This window comes from Atta colombica, unplaced genomic scaffold, assembly GCF_001594045.1.
Source record: "Atta colombica isolate Treedump-2 unplaced genomic scaffold, Acol1.0 scaffold55, whole genome shotgun sequence".
Taxonomy (NCBI): domain Eukaryota; kingdom Metazoa; phylum Arthropoda; class Insecta; order Hymenoptera; family Formicidae; genus Atta; species Atta colombica.
In genome coordinates, this window is record NW_017259545.1 from 1730073 (window position 1) to 1752075 (window position 22003).

At 38.4% G+C, this 22003-nt stretch overlaps 1 protein-coding gene across 3 annotated transcripts in view; it reads left to right on the plus strand.

Moving 5' to 3' along the window:
• The window catches only part of LOC108692011 (signal-induced proliferation-associated 1-like protein 1), a 72763-nt gene extending 54700 nt beyond the window's left edge, over positions 1–18063 (plus strand). For 2 of the 3 annotated variants that reach the window (XM_018200083.1, XM_018200084.1), the window contains exons 2-14: positions 8574–8745; positions 9038–9520; positions 10080–10328; positions 10613–11008; positions 12160–12371; positions 12981–13222; positions 13292–13398; positions 13552–13786; positions 14059–14433; positions 14667–14933; positions 15128–16621; positions 16769–16969; positions 17050–18063. In XM_018200083.1, coding sequence (XP_018055572.1) covers positions 8583–8745; positions 9038–9520; positions 10080–10328; positions 10613–11008; positions 12160–12371; positions 12981–13222; positions 13292–13398; positions 13552–13786; positions 14059–14433; positions 14667–14933; positions 15128–16621; positions 16769–16969; positions 17050–17302 — 4677 coding nt within the window. In that variant the 5' untranslated portion in view covers positions 8574–8582 and the 3' untranslated portion in view covers positions 17303–18063. The remainder of the gene's footprint in view (positions 1–8573; positions 8746–9037; positions 9521–10079; positions 10329–10612; positions 11009–12159; positions 12372–12980; positions 13223–13291; positions 13399–13551; positions 13787–14058; positions 14434–14666; positions 14934–15127; positions 16622–16768; positions 16970–17049) is intronic. The other variant, XM_018200085.1, reaches the window with a different exon arrangement.
• Positions 18064–22003: the final 3940 nt, after the last annotated feature.

Genomic DNA, 22003 nt, shown 5'->3' on the forward strand with positions numbered 1-22003 from the left:
TCTAGTCAAGTATTCTCCTTATATTTGACTGTGCTTGGTCGGTTTCTTACGACTTAAGACTCCACGAATCATCTACGAATTCTATGTAAACGCACCTAAAGTGCGTTAATCTATCCAAAAGATAGATTAGATTTTATATAGTTTGCTTCTGTTACTAATAATTGGTTGGACTAGCAGCAAAATTTGTTGTCACATATTTATCGATCACCGGTTAAAGGTACTGGTGGCTTGCTAAATTAACAAAATTCTTTTTCTCAGTACGCGGTCGCACGCATCGCACGTCCGCATGTCGTCGGCCGTCGCGCGAACTCGCTCGACGCCGCGGTTGCACGCACCGCGAGCATTCCCACATCGCGTATACACGCGGAAAAGTCGTCGCGCAGGTATACGACACGCTCGCTGATCGCCAACGGAGGAATTCGATGCACCGACACGCCGGGGTGTTGCCAAGGATTTCTTCCCAGGCAAACCAAGCGTAGAAAATTCCTGAAGGTAACACGGGCGATCGCGGGTGGAACGGATTGCCCGCTTTCGTGATTGTGTTCGTCATCTTTTCTTCTTTTCTTCAGTTTACTGAATTCTCGCCGATAAGTGCTTTTCCGGAGCCGGAATGCGCACTGTACACAAATAGCTTACAAATGAATAGAGAACGCAGAATTCACTCACACATTGAAAAAAAAGCTTGATTGCTGTAATAATTTAGATAGCTAAAATATTTTTATATGGCTGCAGTTTTTGCTTGTAGTATTTAGATTGTATCGAAATCATATACTGATATTGCGGTAGGCTAATACAACTAAAAATTTGCTGCTACCAAAAATTTGATTGCTGCAATCATATAAAAATGCTATGTCATATTTTACTATCTAAATTGTTGCAGCAATCAACCTTTTCTTTCAGTGCAGAAAAGATTTTCGGATTCAATATTATTATTCTTAAATCTGTCATGAAATAGGATCGATATAGAGATAACAATTTGATGATTATATTTATTATTAAGAGAAATATTTTACTCTCAATGAAAATTTTTAAATCTAGAATAAAATAATTTTAGTAACATCGATTTTGTGCTAAATACTATGCCAGCATCTTGCGTTATAATATCGAGTAAAGATTTATTCCGAATATAAGAATTAATATATAAATTAAAAATACAATATTATTATTGTCTCAAGACAATAAGTCAATCTTATATTCAATCTTATATTCAATTAAGAGAGAAAAATTGGAATTATATTGAACTAATTTTAATGTTTTAATGTTTTATTTTTATACGGTTGCAATAAAATTATGTACATTAAGAATATTTTTTTTTTTCGACACGTTATCAGAAATATTACTATCGGAGAAGATATATTCCGCTGTTTGCAGGGAAATCGCGTGTTAGATCTCGACTTCCGTAATACGGTCTTACGCAATCCGATCATAAATAATCACAATTATTTCATACTTAATGTGTTAAATATGGCATCCGCGGCTCTTCTCGGATTTCAAGTTTCCTTTTTTACGTACCGGAGGAGCACTCATCGTAATCAGCTACAAGGCCACCCACCCGCTCTTCATCCGTATGACGATCGTCCGCGACCGGTTATCGAGACATCGAGAACTTCTCGGTAGCTCGAAGGTGGTCTTCTTATCTCTCAGAATGGCTGTGGAACGTGTAACATCGGCTGTCATTTTCTCTCTTGGTTGGACCTATTCGACTTTGTCGACTTACCTTCCGCGGACGAAGTCTGAAATGCGCGGATGCATTAATCGGCGTATAAAAAGCGCATTATAAATAAACTATTTTATTTTACGATCTTGTTATTTTATCCGAGGGAGCCAGTGATTCTAAGAAAAAAAAATACATTGAAAGGAGAACGGTTTTGCTGATTTAAAAATTTGGTTCGGTCTGAAAATAATTTTATTGACCATCAAATGAATTATGCAGGACGCTCAAACTGGTTGCTAGAATGTCAAAATTTTTTTTACATCATTGCTTATCATATTCGAGATTCCCACGCAGTTATTTTGATGGTTCAAATAAAATTATTTTCAGATCTGTATCTACCTAAATTTTTAGATACTTTAGCAAAACTATTCTTTTTGCTGATCTATCACAAATCTCATGATTATTTTACTAGTTTTATTATTTTCCAAGTAGTAGGAGAGCAATTAACATAAATGGAATAATAAATAATGGCCGATAACGCTCAGTGCGTGGTGCATTTACATTTAAGTGCAGCTTGCACCTGCGCGTGATGTCTTTTGTTTGGCGTTAATCACCTATCTCGTTCCCGTTGCGCGATGCGGGAATCGACGCATAAATCACTGCATCGCGTATACAAGATCGTCGATCGCACATGAAGGAAGCGCACGAACAGCTGTTCCCGAACAAAGGTGCAACGAGACGAAACGAAACACATAAGCTCTGATTACGCGCGTTCACACGCTGATGCAATGCAGAGCACGTCATGTCGATATTCAACATCCGCTTATCGCCCGGATTCCTTAATCTTGACGAATGTTACGCAATGAGCTGTGAAGCAGTGAATACACGTAAAACAATGAAATTGTGAAACACTGAAGCTCCTTTATTTATTTTCTCTTTGTTTCTTATTCTATGACTCTTCTAGAATATTAATTAATTTTTTATAATAGTATTGTGTATTTATATAATAATTGTTAATTATTACAATTTCTACGTTTATCGAGTTGAACTTTTATTCTACTCTAATCTATAAAATGTAAGCAAACAAGAGATATTAAATAAATGATAAACGAAAGATTTTTATAAAGCATTTGAAAAACTAGATACAAATTTGAAAATAATTTCATTGCATCATTAAAATAATTGGATGCTCAAATTTTGATGCCAGGTTCATTTTTTGGGCCTTATTAGGATCTAAAATCTAAATTGCTCATCTAACGGTCCTCTTTAAATCCTGTAACTTCTATTTGTAACATTTTTTTCAAAAATGCATTATATTTTGATGTCTGATTTAAAATGGTCAAACAGGTGAGCGTAAAGTCTATTTTACAATGTACTCTTTGTTTCTTGTTTTTGTTTTTTACCTTTTGTTTTTTTCTTCTTTGCAACCATTTTATTGACAATTGTATTTTTTACTACATATTTCTTGTTTCTTTCGAAGTTCGTTAACTTTTATCTCGGACGATATAAAACAAAAAACCGGATAAAAAGCAAAAAAAAAACAAGATGTAAATAATAGCAAAAAGCAAGAAACAGAGAACAAGAAGCACATTGTAGAATAGATTTTAGGGGCTCCGCACAATAAAAAAAGGAACAAGGAACAGAGTACAGAGAATAAGAATTTCAACCTATCAGAAATCATTGTGGAATACACAGTTTCTGATAGGTTGAAATTCTTATTCCCTGTTCCTTTTATTGTGCGAAGTCCCTTACGCATGATATTCGATATATTGTACGCATATTCACCACGATAAGTTGTTCTAGCGATTGAGTCAGTACGATTCGAATTATTATCGCTCAATACGATCGCGGCACGGCTGTTTACAACGAACGTAAGTATTTCCTTCCGGCGGGACGAAGCTTACGGACACGGTTGTCCTTGGCGAGTCGAGTGCTCGATGAGTCAACTCGGCTTGACCGTGGGATTGGTTCTTAAGTTTCTTCTCTATTATCGCCTTGCCGGCTACCCGCAGGATCTCGTCGTGTTCATTTTTTCGTCCGTGTGCGCTTCATGTTATCTTTTTTATTTACATAGAAACGTTAAATAAGAAAACAACAGATCTCGTAGCAAACTTGAGGGATAAACGACAGATAAAATGTGAGAAGATAAATTTAATTAAATTTAATATGATACCAAAGCGATCCCGTTATACAAACGTAACATCGAGGAACCGATTTTCTTACTTTTGCATCGTGATCTATGCTTGTTTTTAATCAATGTGGATTAATCTTACTCTTCACTATTAGATATCAAAAGAGTAATGGCAACCCAATATCTTGAGTTACATTTCATTACTTTTAACTCCCATATATACTAAAATATAAATCAATCCATTTCTATTAATTTCAAGTAATTAATGTCCATATTGATATATTTTAAATATAAAAGACAGCTTTACACTTGGAGAAAAAGTATCACGATGATAGTTTATCAGAAGTGATTAAAAGTAACTCAAATTATAATTGTAATAATTTGACATTATGAATTTTATAATCTTCATCTTTCTTTACTTCTTAGAACTAAAAAAAGATGAAGAGCAAGTTAAGATTAAAATTATCTACATTGGTAGACACGGGCATAAGACTGTCGATAATTCTAGAACACCGTGTATCTGTAACGAAGGGAAGAAAGATAGCCTTCTCTGTGAAAGCCTCAGAAAGGAACGACTTTGGAGTTACGTTAAACGCGTCACAAAGAGTGAAATAGGCGCGTTACCTTCAGATAGAGACCTGTATTATGCAGGTCGCGGCTACTCGTTTTCTGCACGTATCTCGTACACGCTGCAAGTATCACCCACGCGTGGTCGAGCATATGCAAGCACGCGCGTGCAGGGTGCTGCAAGGCAGGAGGTAGCGAATCCACAGACGCATCTGGTATTCTACGTTCGCTTGCGTAGAGTCTGTACGCATCATTATTACCCCCTTCTGCGAAAGATGCAATTCGCAGATGGACGCTGAATCTTTCGCGAATACATTTCGAAAATAAATCTATATCGAAATGAATAAACGCATAATACGTGTTAATGACTCACGAAAGCATTGTTTCGCGTAGAAAATACACATAATAAAAAATACACATAATAATAATGCAATTTCTCTTATAATAATCCTCAGTAATTCGCAGTAAATTATAATATTATCCTACTTTTTTTTTAATGAATCAGTGCAATTCTTGTCATATATTATTGTATGATCAATCTAATTTGCATTTTTGTGATAAGATTATTTCTACATGTACATTAATTTTGTTAATAATTTTATTAAAAATTAAAAATTAAAAAAAAATATAATCTTGTAATCTTAATACTAAGATTCGTTTTATCACTTATTTAATAAAATTTCTAAATTTATTTTTAACTTAAGAATATTTTTTTATTCTTATTAATAAGAATACTTTTTCTCTTGTTATAATGTTAAATCATCTTTTATTTTTCTGTAAATATAGAGAAACATGTTCTCATTTCTGACAATAATAGTCTTGTATAATACGGATATAATACGGATTCCTATAACACGAAACGCAATTGCGCATTAAATGAAGAGAAATTGCTATGATTACATATGTAATAAGTGTAGAGAAAACGTTATGTAAACGAAAAAAGCAATGTAAAGCCGAGCTTCTGATAACTCTGAAAATGTCCGCGATTAAATTTTCGTTATTGTGGCAACAGTTGAAGATACGATATTTGAGACGTGCGCATTCCCGGCTAGGCGGACCAGGCGGACGTAAGGTCGCCGTCGTGCATCCGGTGCATACGAAACTACATAGCGTGAGCAAGAGAGCACGAGTGCGACGGAGGGTCGCGCGGAATGCGCGGAATGCAACGGGGCCACCGACGTTCCCCGATGATGATCACGGACCGCTCTCGGTGCCCGAATATCTCCGGAGTCCGAGCTCCCGTTTTTTCACGACGCGACGCGCCCGTCACTCGTCATTTCACAGCAAGTCGAGGGCGAAGTTCGGCACTTCAATCGACGCTCCAAGTTGCATAAAACGCGACGCGTCATATACGCGAATGATATCCGGTATGAGGCGAGCCACGAGACAATGGATGCAGCGTCGAATAGCGTGACCGCACCTTTCATCCGTGACTGACATAGTGAGGACAGGAAAAACTGAGACTGGTTTTTAACAGTGGTATAAAACTATTAAATGAGTTTTGTTTTCTATTATAAAATTTATAAAAAAAAAAAGAAATGTGTAAGTAAAATAAATCTAGTTCATCGTATGTCCTAAAGACGTTCTGGAAACGTTTTTAGAATATACACTGGAAGAAAAAATTGGCTGCTGCAGCAGATTAGATGGTAAAGTACGGCATAGCATTTTTAATTGGCTGCAACAGCCAATTTTTTGTTGCATTAGCCTATCCGTAATGTCAGTATAGGATTTTGTTTTGCTAATGCAAACCAATTAAAAATTCTATGCTATATTCAACTAATCTTTTCTTTCAGTGTAAGGAATTGTCTTTAGGACACGAGTTCCTTGAAGGTCTGTGGATACTGTGAGAATTTACTATTATAATAAAGATTCGATTTGGATTAATTAATAACTTTTTCTTGAAATTAACTGAGAAGAAAAGAAACTCTAAATTCTTTGGAGTAAAATCTCATTCTTAAAGAATGAAAATTATGCCATTCTTCTTTAAAAGGGAAATTCCATTCTAAAGAATTTAGGTAGAAGAAAGAGATAAATGAATCCTGTGTAAAAAAATGTGTTCTAGTTTTGTAAATATAAGCGATAATATATAGAAAAGGAAGATACACATAAATGTTCCGTCACGGATGAGCATTAAGATCTTTAAGATCATTTAAAAAAGTATGCGATAGCATACTTTGAGGGCATCCGAAAAAGAGGCCGCATTCTCTTTGTGTTCGACCGTACGCTGAGAATCCGGACATCTGGCCACACATTGGGAACGTTTGCCAAGGTTAAATAAAACGACCTGAACAGCCGGACATTCGGAATTGCACGCATTGTTCCCGGATACGTTGGTGCGTGTCGCCAGAATAATGCGGTATCAGCAATGGTGACAGCGGTGGCGACGACGACACTCAATGCCGATCCCATCAGCGCGTGTACAACTCGGCCATCCCGTAAGGCTCGAGGGGGTTAACAATACGAACGACCATTCACCGGACGTGTTTGGCAAAACGGTCAACGGTACATGGCTAATTCGAACCCGGTCGAGTAATCGCAGACGCAGCAGGTGCATTCTACGTGAATTTTGCTGCCCTCCCGGCGATGCTCGTAGATTGCGAGCGCCACATTTTCGATGACGATATACAATGAACTGTACACTTCGGAGAGAACGGGGCTAATTAATGCTCCTTCCCCACAGATGAGAGAAAGAGAGAAGGCCAGACGGCGCCAGTTCGAATACCAGCCAGAAACGGGGATCCAGAGGGGAGATTACGCCGCTCGTGATCTCTTCTTGAAGAGTTCAATTGGAAGGCAGCAATTTGAAATGTGTATAAAAAAATATTTTGGATGAATTTACATACACAATCACACGGTTGTCACAGATCTGGGAAATCGGGAAAAGTTAGGGGAAAATATGAAAGAGACTGGAATTTTGAACTTTGCTTATAATTCGCTTAAACTGCTCTTATTCTCAATAATTTTAATAATTTTTTAAATATTATATCTGACGTTTATAGTCAAATACTCGTTCAAAACTCGTGCACTTTAAATGATGTTTTAAAAATAATTAAAATTTATAACCTTATTCATTAATTTCATTCGCTCTTTTTCGTCATAATTGCATTCTTTTTTCAATACTAATTAATTTTTATTGTTAGCTTGAATTTGCCCTCAAATTTTATATTACGCTACTAAGCTTCTTTTGAGTTTTTAATAATATAAGCTAGCTAACTTTCTTACAATTCTTGATTCTAAATGTTGAAATTTTTTATATTAGTTGATATTTTTTAATATTAAAATTTTTGCATATTTTATATTGGTTATGGAAATTTCCTAATTTTATTTAGAAAACTTGGAAAAGTCAGGGAATTTTCAAATTCATTTTCTGTGACAACCCTGACAATGGACGTGTATATCGCCATATTATGTATAAATTATACAATGATAAATATAAAATGGAAAAGGAAACTTCAGATCAATTAAAACTATCTATTGATGAAGTTAATGGAACTTTCCAGCAAGAAACAGTGTAACATAGTGATTTCATTTCATCTTTGTTTAACTTTGGCAAACAACAGGATGATGTGATAATTCACTGTATTACGCTGTGTCATCTATGTCTCTTGCTGGAAAGCTAAAGCCGGAGATAATAAAACTGCTCTAGAATAATTTTATTCTCTCCGACTAAATAGAAGCATATTAAAAAAAACGCAATTTTTATACCTAGAAATCCAGTTATACCGGCGAGGGAAACTAGCGTGTCGCGACTTTTAGTCCATCATACCTCCATTCTTCGTCTCCTACCGTCTCGTCGACCTTGCTTGTAATTAAGGGCCAATTTAATTAAGAGGAAAGGACAGGGAAAAAGTCGCTAGCGGCACGAGAGTTACTTCGCAGGATGAATGAACTCGTCGCGAGAATATGTAGTACCCTCGGGTATACTTCTATCTCATATGTGCGTGTGCGTGTAACACGCACATACACGTGTGTTTACGTACCAAGTGCCAAGTACAACGGCGAAAGGCTCGATGATTCTAATTAGTCGTCCTAGTTTGCGCTTGTTTAGAGACACTTAAGTTTATCTACACTTGAGCCGCGTGGTGACTATCTAGTTTCTTACTTTCGAACGAACGCGAAGGAACGTATTTAGCAATTTAACACCGAATGTGAATCCATTACTCTATTATCAAGTGTATTATATCCATTTCTTACGTTTTTCTTTTTCTTTTGTGTTAACAGAATGAAGAGATGATCGCGAGTCTGTCAATGAACGGCAGCGGAGGGCCGGTGAACCGCGTAGGTCGTGGATTGGCCCTTCACAGGTCCAATTCTAGTCTGGAGCTTCCACACAGTCCGGATCCTGCCTCCCGGGTGCCAGAGACGCCTCTGAGAAGGGAGTATGGTTCTCATGGTACGAGTTAAATTTATTTCTTTTTTTAATATTTTCCCCGAAAATAATTTTTTATATAGAGCAACACATCCACTTCCTCGTCTTTTATTCAATTGTATTATCAGGACGAAAGAGTATTTTAAAATATGCGCATGAGTTTATATAATTTTAATGTGACTTCAATTTTTCGTGATTTATTAGTATTTTCCTTTATAATTTTTCAATTTTCATTTTTCAATTTTTGAAAGAAATTAGCTGTGCTGCTTTAGAATAATATTGTAAAAGCGTTTCAATTTTACTTGTCCCATCGTAGGAAGCATCGATGTAGTGGCGCAGTCCATCACAGGCGGCGAAAATTTCTTCGCCATGCTACAGGACTTTCGACCGTCGGAGCAGCGCGGCGTCGTCGCCGCTGACTATTTGCGTCGCGTTCATCAACAAGACGGATCTAGCCAACCGCTTGACGTCGACGAGGTCTGCGGCCCGACCGGCGCTGGTTCCAGTCCGAAGCTGCGGCTGAAGCTGAACAGACTGTGGAGCAGTAAACCGCCACGGGCGATGGAGGAGACATGCACCAGCCCGGTGGTATCGGCCGACGTAGAAGAGCGGCATCGGAGACGTGCGTTCGCTCATTACGACTGCCAGTCGTTGACGGCGAATCTAGGCTACGCCGCGAAGCTCCGGGGGATTCTCTTGGCTAGGAGAAGAAACACGGCCACCGGAGCGTCCGCCGCCAGTGCTCTGAGAGCATCCACGCCTGACGAGACCCCCGAGGAAGACGCCGGCGATGGAAAAGGTATGTTAAAAAAGAAAAAAACAGTCATATTAGGTTGTCAAAAAAATTCTAATTTACTCTTCGGTTTTTACATACATTCTGAAACAACGGCAATTGTTCCTCGAATAGTAAAGATTATCATGTTCAATAACCATCAGTCTGTTAACTGTCGGATTTAGTCTTAGTACCATTAATCTAGATGGCTCGAGATTCGCACCTGACATACATTTCTTGCATCGTTTAATTACGTTTCGTTTCTTGTATCATTTCTTGCATCATTTAACTTCTGTTTCGCTCAATGAAACATTTCTTGCGAAGGCAATGATTCGAAATTGTTGAGCAAGTTAAAGCAGCTTGTCATGAATTTTTCGCGTCTAAGGAACTCGAATGATAATGAAACCAAATTGGACAGCTAGTAGATTAACAAATTGTTATTAAATGATCTTTATTTTGAGGAATAATTGTTATTGTTTTAGAATAAATTTGTATGTAAAAATCGAAGAGTGATCCAACACTATTTTGACAACTTAATACAAATGAAAAGAATTTAAAAGAATCATGCTAATGATTGACGATTCAGGTAATGATCTGTTGGAATCGTGTCCCTTCTTCCGTAACGAGATCGGTGGCGAGGGAGAACGCGAGGTTGGCCTCACTCGCTGCTCTCAGGGTAACGGAATTCATAGACCATCGTTGTCTTACGGTGTCTCCGTTCTGGAGCCCCTGCCCGGTGAGACTTTGTGGAAAAATACTTGTCCACTACAGAAACGGCCCCTGCCCATCGAGAGCATCGATGAAGGGGCCTATTACTATCGGCGATACTTTTTCGGTAAGTAAAGACGCGTATCTGTGCTTGTTTAAATCTTTTGTCGCGAGATATCTGCGTGATTACATGCGTGTATTATAAACGGAAATTTAATTTTTTTAAGTCAAAACTTTTGATTGACGACCAGTCAATCAACACTATGAAATTATAAAATAATTTGCTACGCTTGTACTTATTAATAATTGAAGTAAAATACATAAACTAGAAGTATATAAATATAGAAAATTCTAGTCGATTATTCGCTCAAAGGCTCATGGGCGGGATATAAAGAGAATGGAATCTTGTAGGACGAGAGCATCAGAACTGGTTCGGCATGGACGAACAACTGGGACCGGTAGCTATCAGTATCCGCAAAGATGTCAATCAGTACCGCGTGATCGTGCGCACATCGGAATTACTAACGCTACGTGGCTCTGTGCCGGAGGAGGCTCTCGGCATTAGGCCGCAAGGCCGACCGCCTACAAGGGAACTCCTTGAGCTGGTTGCACCGGAGGTACAATTGGGCTGTTTGAGGCTCGGCACGCCTGCCGCTGAGGAAACGCTAGCCAGGTTGGATGAGCAAGGATTGTCCAATAAGTACAAAGTTGGTGTGCTATATTGCCGATCCGGCCAGAGATCCGAAGAAGAGATGTACAACAATCAGCATGCCGGTCCAGCCTTCCTGGAATTCTTGGACACTATTGGTACGCAATGCTCTTTATAACTTTTTATAACTTTTGCTCTTAAATATTGAAGCTATGATCCAAAATATATAAAGTATATTAGAACTTTGAAGCTAAAATCAAAATACGTTCCTACAAGTAAAAAGATTAAAAGTACTTAAAAATATATAAATAAATGTTTTGCTATAAAAAATCAATGAAGTTAAAAAACAGGGTTTGCATTTACAATCATGCTTTCACTTTTAGCATAAATTTTTAGTTTAGCGTCTATCTTGTCAAGAATGTTTGTTCACTTTTATTCATATTAATGTTAAAAAATTGCTCTTTTAATTTTTATAATTTTTACTTATTGTTATCTATTAGGAGATCTACACAGCTAGAAAGTTTTCACGTTTGCATTAACAAGCGAGTCAACACAGTGTAATGAGTTGAAGAAGTCTCGTTGAAAGTCAATAAAATTCTCTCGTAAATACCATAAATAAATCAGCCAGAAAAGCGATTTACACATGGGTTTTACGTGCGATCCAGTCGTTTCGCGGATAGTTTGACTCACTTTATCGGCGATTAATCGATTCAATGTCCCGGAATGATTTTACTTACTGCACTTCGTAACGCTAATCATCCGCAAACTCGCGCGTAATTTCGCGGTCGTTACGTACGAACTGTCCGAATGAAATTGTTGTTGAATTGTTTACGATCGCCTTAGTTATTCTTAGTTATTAACGATTACTGTCGCTTTCTAAAAGAGAAACGCACGTCCTGTTTTTTTTTCTTCACGCGTCGCGCGTTGCGTTTCACGTCGCTTCTGTGAGTGCCTGGCCGATGGTTATCTTAATTCGTGAACATGATTATCAGCTTCTATGTAATTCTGAAAACAACAAACGATTCAAAGAAGTTTACATGAATACATTTTTTCCTTTTCTTGTAAACTTAGATCGTTTGATATAAAATATTGACATACTTTTTGCTTCTTTGTTTATATTTTCCTTTGAAAAGCTATGATTACGTCCGATAATTATATTTTAACATAACAACTATGTGTGACCAAATCGCAGAAAATAGGATTGACAACCCCGTTCGACGTGCAAGCGTAAGCACGTCCTGAAGACGCATAATGCGATCGACAATTCTTCGATGCACGCCGGGCAATTAATTGCATGTTTTCATGACAGGCCAAAGAATAAGACTGCGAGGATTCGAGGGTTACAAGGCTGGACTGGATACCAGAACTGACTCGACGGGTACACACGCTGTAGCGGCGACGCATCGCGGGACGGAAGTCACCTTTCATGTGTCCACCATGTTACCCTTCACGCCTAATAACCGGCAGCAGCTGCTAAGGAAGAGGCACATCGGAAATGACATAGTCACGATAGTTTTTCAGGTACAGTTTTATACCGGCCGTAAATTAAGGCCGCGCGATTACGCAATTGTGTAATAATGACTACGCGATGAAACATGAATATGACGCACGGCTCTCTTGCGACTCACTAAATTTATTATTCAGCTCCGTCCGCAATAAGCAACGTGAGACATCGCGATCGCGCCCCTGTGATTCACATCGTTGAATATTTAATCGCGATGTTTGTCGCATACTTGTGTTAGATTTGTGAAATAATTTATTTGCATCCGCAATACCGGTTCTTCGAGTTTAGCTAGATATTCAACAGGTGGTTTGGTCGCATGCATTTATGTATACGAAAACAATACGGAAAAAACCGTCTAAAACTATTCAAAAATTTAGTTAGATTCAGATCTGAAAATAATTTTGTTGAATTATCAAAATAATTATATTATAGGATGCTCAAGTCTATCGCTAGTGCTCAAAGCTTTTTGCACCATTATGCTTGAACGACCGATATAATTATTTTGATAGTCCAATAAAATTATTTTCAGTTAAAATTATTTTGTATCTAACTAAATTTTTAAATACTTTAGTAAAATCATTCTTTTTGTGTAGGTTAATGCCTATAATTAATAATTGTTTCTTCAGGAACCTGGTGCATTACCGTTCAGTCCACGAAGAATACGCTCCCAGTTTCAACATGTATTTATCATTGTGCGAGCCGTAAATCCTTGTACTGAGAACACACAATACAGCGTAGCGGTGTCCAGAAGCAAAGAAGTGCCTATCTTTGGACCGCCCGTCCCACAGGGTGCTACATTCACAAAAGGAAAGGCTTTTGCGGATTTTATGTTGGCGAAAGTCATAAACGCCGAAAATGCGGCTCACAGGTAAGTTAACTTTTTTCTTTTTTAATTTTGTATGATAAGATTAATGAAATTGAACATATTTTTCACTAGATCCGAAAAATTCGCCACAATGGCCACGAGGACAAGACAGGAATATCTGAAGGATCTTGCTACGAATTATACTACTACCACAGTTGTCGACACAGGCCAGAAATTTTGTACGTTGAAAGTTTAATAGATTCTAGTTCATAATAAGTAATTCATAATGACACAATGGTAATTAATTAAATTATCATTTAATTAGATTAAAATAGATATAGATCAAAATTATTTTAATTCTTGAGCTTATTGTTTTCTTTTTTGTGAAATAGCGATGCTCTCCTTCAGCACCAAGAAAAAGACAACAGTGCGACCGAGACTCTCTTGTGATGCGTCTCAACGCGGCGCGATTTGCTGGCAAGTCGTACTCGAAGACAGCAATCAGAATACCGATTGTTATTTAGGCATAAGCATAGATACCATTGTATTGATCGAAGAGCACTCCAGACAAATAGTATTCGTCACTCCATGCGTGAGCGTACTCGGATGGCACGCCCAAACAAACAGGTAAATGTCTTGTAATTTTAGTATGTCAAATTAATTTATTACTTGCACGCACATCTACTAATTTGAAATTTAACTTCTTAACATTGATAAAAATAAATTAAGTCTTTCAGTTTTCAATCGTAATAATTTCTTCTTGAGTCGCTTAACTAGAGTGCAACCGCCACTTACCGCATTATTCATGATTAGTTTAAGTATCGTAAAAACGCTCGCGGACGATTGGAAATCGGACGATTAATTGCAGACTAACATTTTTGCTTTGCTTTGCGGTATAGTTTAAGATTGTATCATCATCAAGGCGAGTGTATTACTATACACGTACGCGGTGATTACGGCGAGAGGGACGAGTTAATGGAAATTGTAGCTCGGCTGCGTGCCGTAACTCAAGGCGCGCCGGCCTCAGAACTGTCATTGAAGAGGAACAGTGTCGGACAGTTGGGCTTCCACGTTCAGCCCGATGGCGTTGTGACGCAGGTTGAAAGTATGGGGCTGTCATGGCAGGCGGGCCTGAGGCAAGCATCCAGGTTGGTCGAGATTTGCAAGGTAGCCGTGTCGACCTTGAGTCATGATCAAATGGTTGATCTACTGAAGACCAGCGTCCAGGTTACCGTCACTGTAATACCACCGACCAATGAAGGAAATCCGCGAAGGTACAGAATTCTAAATTATCTTATCCCGGCTTTTTTAGCTTCCAATCGATTTTTATAATTGTTTCATAAAGAAAATCAAATATAAAATTAATCAATCTTATATTAATTTTCTTGTGCATCGCTTTTATAAATTCAAGTTTTAACTTTTAAATTAAATAGTTAGAATAACTAAAAATTAGCTTAACTAAATTAAATTATTCCATAAATTTTTCTTTTTTTTTTTTATATGACAGAGGCTGCACGCTGCAAAACTGTCATTATCTGGCGAATAATTACGAAGGAGATTATGAGAATGTAACAAGCGCGGATAACACACCGAGTCAGCAAACGGCGATGTCGCATCAACGACGATATGAACGATCATTCAGTCCGCCGCGATCGAGCAACAGCTCCGGGTACGGTACTGGATCAAGCTCTAGATCGTTCAACGATCCACGGTTTCCATTGGAGGGTACAATGACTAGCAGCAGTAGCGGACACAGTAGTGCCGATGATCGTTGGTGAGTGATTAACATCGAGATTGTATTAATCCTTACATGGATCATCATATCAATATTAACAAACCTTCTTTTTGAACTGTCGATCGTTGAACAAAATTGCGTAATATCACATTCTTTGACGAATCCAATTAATATAGATAACCATTTTAGGCTTGATAAATGAATCGAAGGGACCAAAGTACTTCTTGTTTCAGGTACGAGCTTCTGGAACCGCAAGATCAAGACGGTAATCACCGCCCGGACGGCACGCCCCCTCCATTACCAGTGCGACAGAACTACCAAGCCGTAACACCCAGCAAGTCCGGTCAGAAGAAAGATAAATCTCATTACGTCAGCGCCAAACAACTTGTGGATAGTTCAAAGCATCGTGATCATAGTCACGAGCATTATACGAAAGAGAGCAATTACGTGTCATCAAAAATGATCCAAGAGAACGCGCGACACGAGAATTATCAACGGCAACTAGAAAATGCGCATCGCGGTCAAGATCACGTAACAACGAATTACGTAAAATTGCAAAAAGAACGGTATGAAATCAAGCAAGAGAACTTGTATGCGTCTCAAAGAGAGCTCCATAAAAATGACATACAACATCACGGCCATCAGAAGCTTGGTGTATCAAATTCTCTGCCATTGGCTCACAATGCTGTTTACAGTCTACCAAAATCAGGCAGCAACAACAATCTTGGCAGGTACGAGTACGAGCAATCCGGCGGCAAATATGACTATGAGACGCCCACAAAAGCGGAAAGGAATTCAAAGTACGAAATGCAGGAGGAGAAAGTAATCGAACGACCGACGGCCAAGTATGAACACGAGGTACGAGCTCACGAAAAGAGGATCGGTTACGAGTATTCGGAGGATATTTATGAGAGGAGAAATAGCAAATATGACATAGAGATGGCCAAGTATGAAATGGAATGTCAACATGGTAACGAAAGAAAATATAGCAACGACAGTAATGGAGAGCACAATCGAGATCCCATAAAATATGAGATGCCGCATGACTTCAAAGTAGGCGAGAAAGTCACCTGCTTGAAAACTAGCATGTCAGAACGACCAGTGCCTCATAAAGTAACCGTTGAATACCGACAATCAAAGGATTTCCCAGCAAGTCTACCACCAGAAATGAGAATAACTGACGTCAATTGTTCGGAGGTAACTACGATGCCCAGCGAGGATGAGCTCTCGAATGGCTCAGGTAGTGTATCGCCGAGACTGCGACGTGCCAACAAACATCGCGGCGGCAATCGCACCCCATCCAGCGGTAGCTCTAGAAACCAAAGTCCTCGACCCAAGCCTGGTATGAGGAATTCGCACCGGAATTCCGCGAACTTGACATCCAGCACGTTGCAGGAAGACCTTATGAGATTAATCAATCCTGATTATATAGCTGATGACAGCCAGATCATTAACAACAATCTCGTGAACAGTGTGATGAGCCCGAATCAAAACTCAAATAAGATGAACAATAATATGCTGGAGATTCAAAACAGATGTAGGTCTAGGGAGAACTTGTGCGGCAACAGTACATCTACTTTGAGTGTGTTGCCCGCGAATGGACAGGAAAACGGAAATAATGGCTCGGAAGTGATTCTGACGATGGCCAGGCCAGCCACAGTGATCTCGAATGCCAGCACTGCCTCGAGTCCGGCGCCGAGCGAAAATAAATTGTCGAAAGAGGAAAGGTGTGGAAAATTATAAAACTTAATGATTAATTACGAAAAATTAAATTTTACTTACACAAAATATAATATATGATTATGTTATAAATAATAAAATACAAAAATTTTTAGGTAAATAATTCGCTTAGTGACTCTATAATTTTTCTGTAGATTATCGCCGCGTGTCACGAAACCACTTCATCCAATTATGAAACCGCACAATAATCTAACGCCAATCAAAGACGTAAAGTCTCATAACGATACAAATGTTGACTGTTGGAAAAACCAGCATGCGGATTCCAACAGATCGACGAAGCAGCATCCTCAAGAATGGTCCGATGATAGGCTCATCGATGGATGCAATCCAAACGCGTAAGTATATATCTATATATACGGCATTTGATCGGGCACGCGATATTAAACAGTTAATAAGAACATTGTATCTTTCGCAGGAATCCCGTTTCGGACTTGCAGTCTCATCTATCCACTCTCGAGCTGAGAATGGTGAGAGAGACGCGTTTGCGACAGTCGTTGGAAGATGAGGTGCGCCGATTGCGTGACGAGAATCGACGTTTACAGGAGTCCGAGAGTTTGCGACTCTCCTTAGAAGACGAAAACCGCCGTCTAAAGGATGAGAATCACGCAGCCGCGCAGCAACTCCGGCGTTTCACGGAGTGGTTCTTTCAAACGATGGATCATCAATAATCAATATAATAATGAATTTTGAATGTTATTTACACGAAGATGAAAACATATCATCGCCAATGATCTTTAAATATGAACTAAACGAGTTATCTTTATGTTCAATCGTTATCAATTAGATCGATTTACTTCGATCGCGTTTTTTTTTCTCGATCGCTCGGATCATGATCATTGTAAGTACAGTATTAACGCGACCTTCGCCTAAACGTATAGATGTAGAATAGATCGATCGGAGACGACCATAGACAATTGTGGAGGTACGTAAACACTGAGCGAAAATAATATATCCACAACTCTTTCGGCGATCTCTTCAGCATTTTGTATTATATAAATTCATTAGATTCTATTGTAAAGTATAAGTTACCATCGTACTGTTTCCTTTACTCAAGGATTCGTGCGTTGACAACAGAACTACCATCTAAATCATCCGACAAAATATATGTCTGTATAAGGGCAACGTACGTTAAGCAATATCAATGTTTGATTTTACAAAAGCGACCAAATGACCAAATATTACTAGCGAGCTAAGGACCGCTTTAATTCTGTAATTTATTACGCATTTTATATTAATCTTATATACAGTATATAGAGTATTAATGGAAACGTCGCACGCGCTAAGGTGGATATCGGCACAAGAGCGACGCGCTCTCAGCAAGGAATTTCTCCTTTGAAATAAGTGACGAAGCATAATTTCCACATAATGTACGAAAGTGACGTTTCCTAAAGACCGTGAGTCTATCAATAAAGAGAAATGTGTACTTTAATGATATCTTCATTCCTGAAAAGAATCAAATGTAAAGTATATTCCCATGTTTTTGTAACATATAAGCGCCCGAAGGACACTTTACGTAAGGAATGGATAGTACGGGGATCAATTAAACTATTGACACTGATTAGAATAAAATAGTTTATTGTAATCCACAGAAAAAAACAAGACATTTCCATGATGTCTTAAGATCTGTCTGTCTCACTGTTCTGTCAGTTTAACAATTAGCTGCGATTACACTCCCTTCAATTCGAGACCACGCGAAAATGCTCGCCGCCGTGTCGCGATACCGGCAGCAGCGACAGTCCTTAATACTAGATCTAGTCAGTACTCAACTAGAATCCAGACTTACGAAGGATCGGATTATGCGTTTTGTATCCTTATAAGATAAAAAAAAGTTACGGTTTTTTACTGCCGCGCGACATCGCGATTCCGGCGGCTTACTACTGGCTGTTGCTGTGTCGCGATACGTCTATCCTTCTAATCGCATTGCGGAAGAATAGCGCAGTATGTTCTCCTTCTTCCTTCGTTCTTTTTTTTTCTCCTCGTGTTCACGACGTCCGGGCTGAATCCGGACCGTCGATCTCGACGCGATTATCGTTATCGATGTAATCAGAGACAAGCAAAATATTACTCCATTCTTGCGAGCGTCACGTACATTCTCCATATCTCACTGTCTATTATTTATGCGTTAAATGTGTATGTATCGATAATTAGCTCGTTTCTAATCTCTAAATCTATGTATAATGGCGTTTGAGGAACGCCCCGATTACTGCGCTTTCTGAGAGGAAAGTGATTATGCGAGAGAATATTTGACTGCCTATAATCGAAACACTGTGAAGTAATATTTCACGCTCTGCGTGTAACGCTTACGTCACCGAGGCTCCTCTTCGGTTTTGTTCGCTTAAGTACATAAGAAGTTATGTTTAGCAAGTGTAATTAGTCGTAAAGATGTTTAAACATTCGGACTTAATTTTTTACTCTAATAGCGCTTTTTTTCCTATATATCTCTAATTAACACGCCCTCACGTGGAAGTACATCTCCATTACGAAATTCTGGATGAAATATCGTTCGCGTGAATAAATCTCAAAGCGCATCTTACAGGCGCAAAAGGTAATCGACGTGTAACGCTCGGGAAAGAGTCATACACAATAGTGTCAAAGAACTATTTTAATGAAACCTTACGCAGTCATCTGCACGAGAGTTCAGATTCGTAATGTGTCATTCGTTGCAAGAGCTCTTTAACCAGCGAAATATCGCATCGTCCGTCTGTCATGGAAATTAATAAAGCACGAGTCAAGCAAATGAGATGTCGTTCCGGCAAGAACGCGAAGTTTCTGAGATTTCCAATTGTATTCTCTTGCTGATTGAACCTGGCATAGGAACGACAATGCAAAATCTGAGGAATGTTTGAAAGACGTTTACAAGGATCTGGGGCGTCGTCTTTGTAACATTCTTCGGATGTTTGTACTCTCTGTCTCAACAAGAGCTTCGTCATGTCGTACAAGCCCGAAGTGCTGATTCTATGAAAATCAATGCGAACAATGGGGCTTTTACTTTCACTAATCGTGTAAGTTAAACTAGATTCGCATTTAAGATCTTCTTTCGGATTAGAGGCTCGGTGTGAATACGCTCCTGTCAAGGAAATGATGGAAACAAGCGGAATGAGTTGCGCATGATGAAAAGATTGATCAATCCTATGAAGCATTCATAAGGAAACTAACGGTGTGGCTAACACGTGTCGTTATGGTATGCAGCATGAATCATGCATGCTTCAGCAAGCAGGCTTTATGGCACATAAAAATAAATAAATATACCGGATGGACATTCGACAGCAATGGTTCTCACATTGAGAGACAGAAAACTTCCAGGTACAATCCAGACCGTAGTAAATAAAATTCTATATACTGAACATTTACTAAGAAAATCATAAAAACAAATATAGACCATATTTTTTTTTAATATGAAATTTTATATATTCGCGATTGATTTTATTGACAACTTATTTACTTTTCTATATACTGTAAATTCATCTGCATATTTATTTATAACAATTAAAAAATGATCATACGATCGTACCTAGAATATTTTTCCTTTGCAATAAAAATTCTCATTGACTATAAGCCTAATTAATATGTTAAAATATGCTCTGACGTATAAAATGATGCTATAAGCAATTCGTTCTTTCTCAATCAATCATCTTTACGATAAAAAGCGGGGCAACTTCGAGTAGTCGTATTTAAAAAAAGAAGAAAAGAAGAAAGAGAGAAGTGTATGGCGAGTACTACTTTCTTACTTAGATTAAAATACGGAGTTGGAAGTAAAAAGAGCACAGATAAAAAGACGAAGATTCTACCATCTACCGTGTACAATTTTTCATTACAAGATATCCCACCTTCACCCCAAATCTATTAATAATGAGATGTTATCTCGACGAATTTGAAATGTATTTTCTTCGCAGGGAAGTAAAATAAAATTCCTGAGGAATAGAATAAAATACCTGAATTGCCCGAATTAATTGCAGATGAAATATTTTCTCACAGTATTGCTAGTTTCGCTAATAAAGATCCATTTCAAATTTATCGAAGAACACGTCGAAACTCGGGGCAAGGGTAAGACATCCTTTGCGCAAGTGTCATAATTCCGAGCAATCGTTTACGAACGAAGGCGAGAGGACGTGACTGACAAAAAGGCGATGAATGTCGCGCGACGATCTCATCAGTTTCATTATTATTATCATTTTCGAAGAAGTTTCTCAAAGTCGCCATTCGTCTCACCCGCACGCAAGATTTGCCTGGATTCGCGCGATGATTGCACACACGGTTGCACTCACCGGACAAAAGTCTATGGAAAAAGTATTAATGCTTCACGATAAGCCAATTAACGTGACCGCCATTTCGGCAATCGTTTTCATTCTGTTTTCCTACGCTCGTAAACATCACCGATAATACGTCGATCGGAGGGCACATCCTCCATTAAATACAAAAATACTGTTCTGATGCACCATATCTTCACCTACTATCCCTACCATTATGCACATTATAATCCCTGTAGTCTTTAAAACGCTCCGTAATCGTGGATAAGGAAAGAATACTGAATAGGGAGGTGTGTGTCATACAATGTGTGTGTATGTATGTAAGAAAAAAGAATTGTATTGCGAATGTACCGAATTTCGACCATGAGAGCTCGTACTCTTATTTCTGGATGAAACGCTCATTTCTGAGAGTTACATAACGCGCGCAATCTTTGTTTCTCTCCTTTATTTCAGAGCCGGTCGCACCGACGTTGGTTGCAGCTAATTCGGAGCAGCGATTGTATTATACATGCAGATTATACATGAGTAATGTAGAATATATTACAAAGGATACATATGTACATGAGACTATACAAATATGTAGTAATCAAAAAGTTGATTGCTTTCAAGTCTCTCGAGAGAGCTGCCGCTTGCAAATATTCTTAAGAGTGATTAATAATAAGTGATGATTATGTGATTTGCATTTCAGATCTTTTTTTTATAAGAAATCACTGCTCGGAGTCAGGCAGATCGGAATGTCGGTGAAACTCAGTCTCGGTGAGCGTCAAGAGAGCCGCACGACGATACGCATCAAGAGAAGATAACGCTAATAGCAATACTGGCTGAAAAATTTATATCAAGAAAAAAATAGAGGCGGTAACGGAAATTTAACGAGAGAAAATGATGTACAACATCGTTCTTTCCGCAGAAGAATCTTGCGTGAATTTTGATACGCGCGCGCCACAGGCGACGGACTGTCATTGCGATATCGGTATTTCATATTCCTTGATTAAAGTTAATACTATTATCCTTTAATTAATTTTATAGTCGCGACACGGCGTTCACGGGATCGTATCGCGTCGCTCATTATCAACTACGGTTATTAAATCGTATAATTATATTTATATATATATGTATATATAT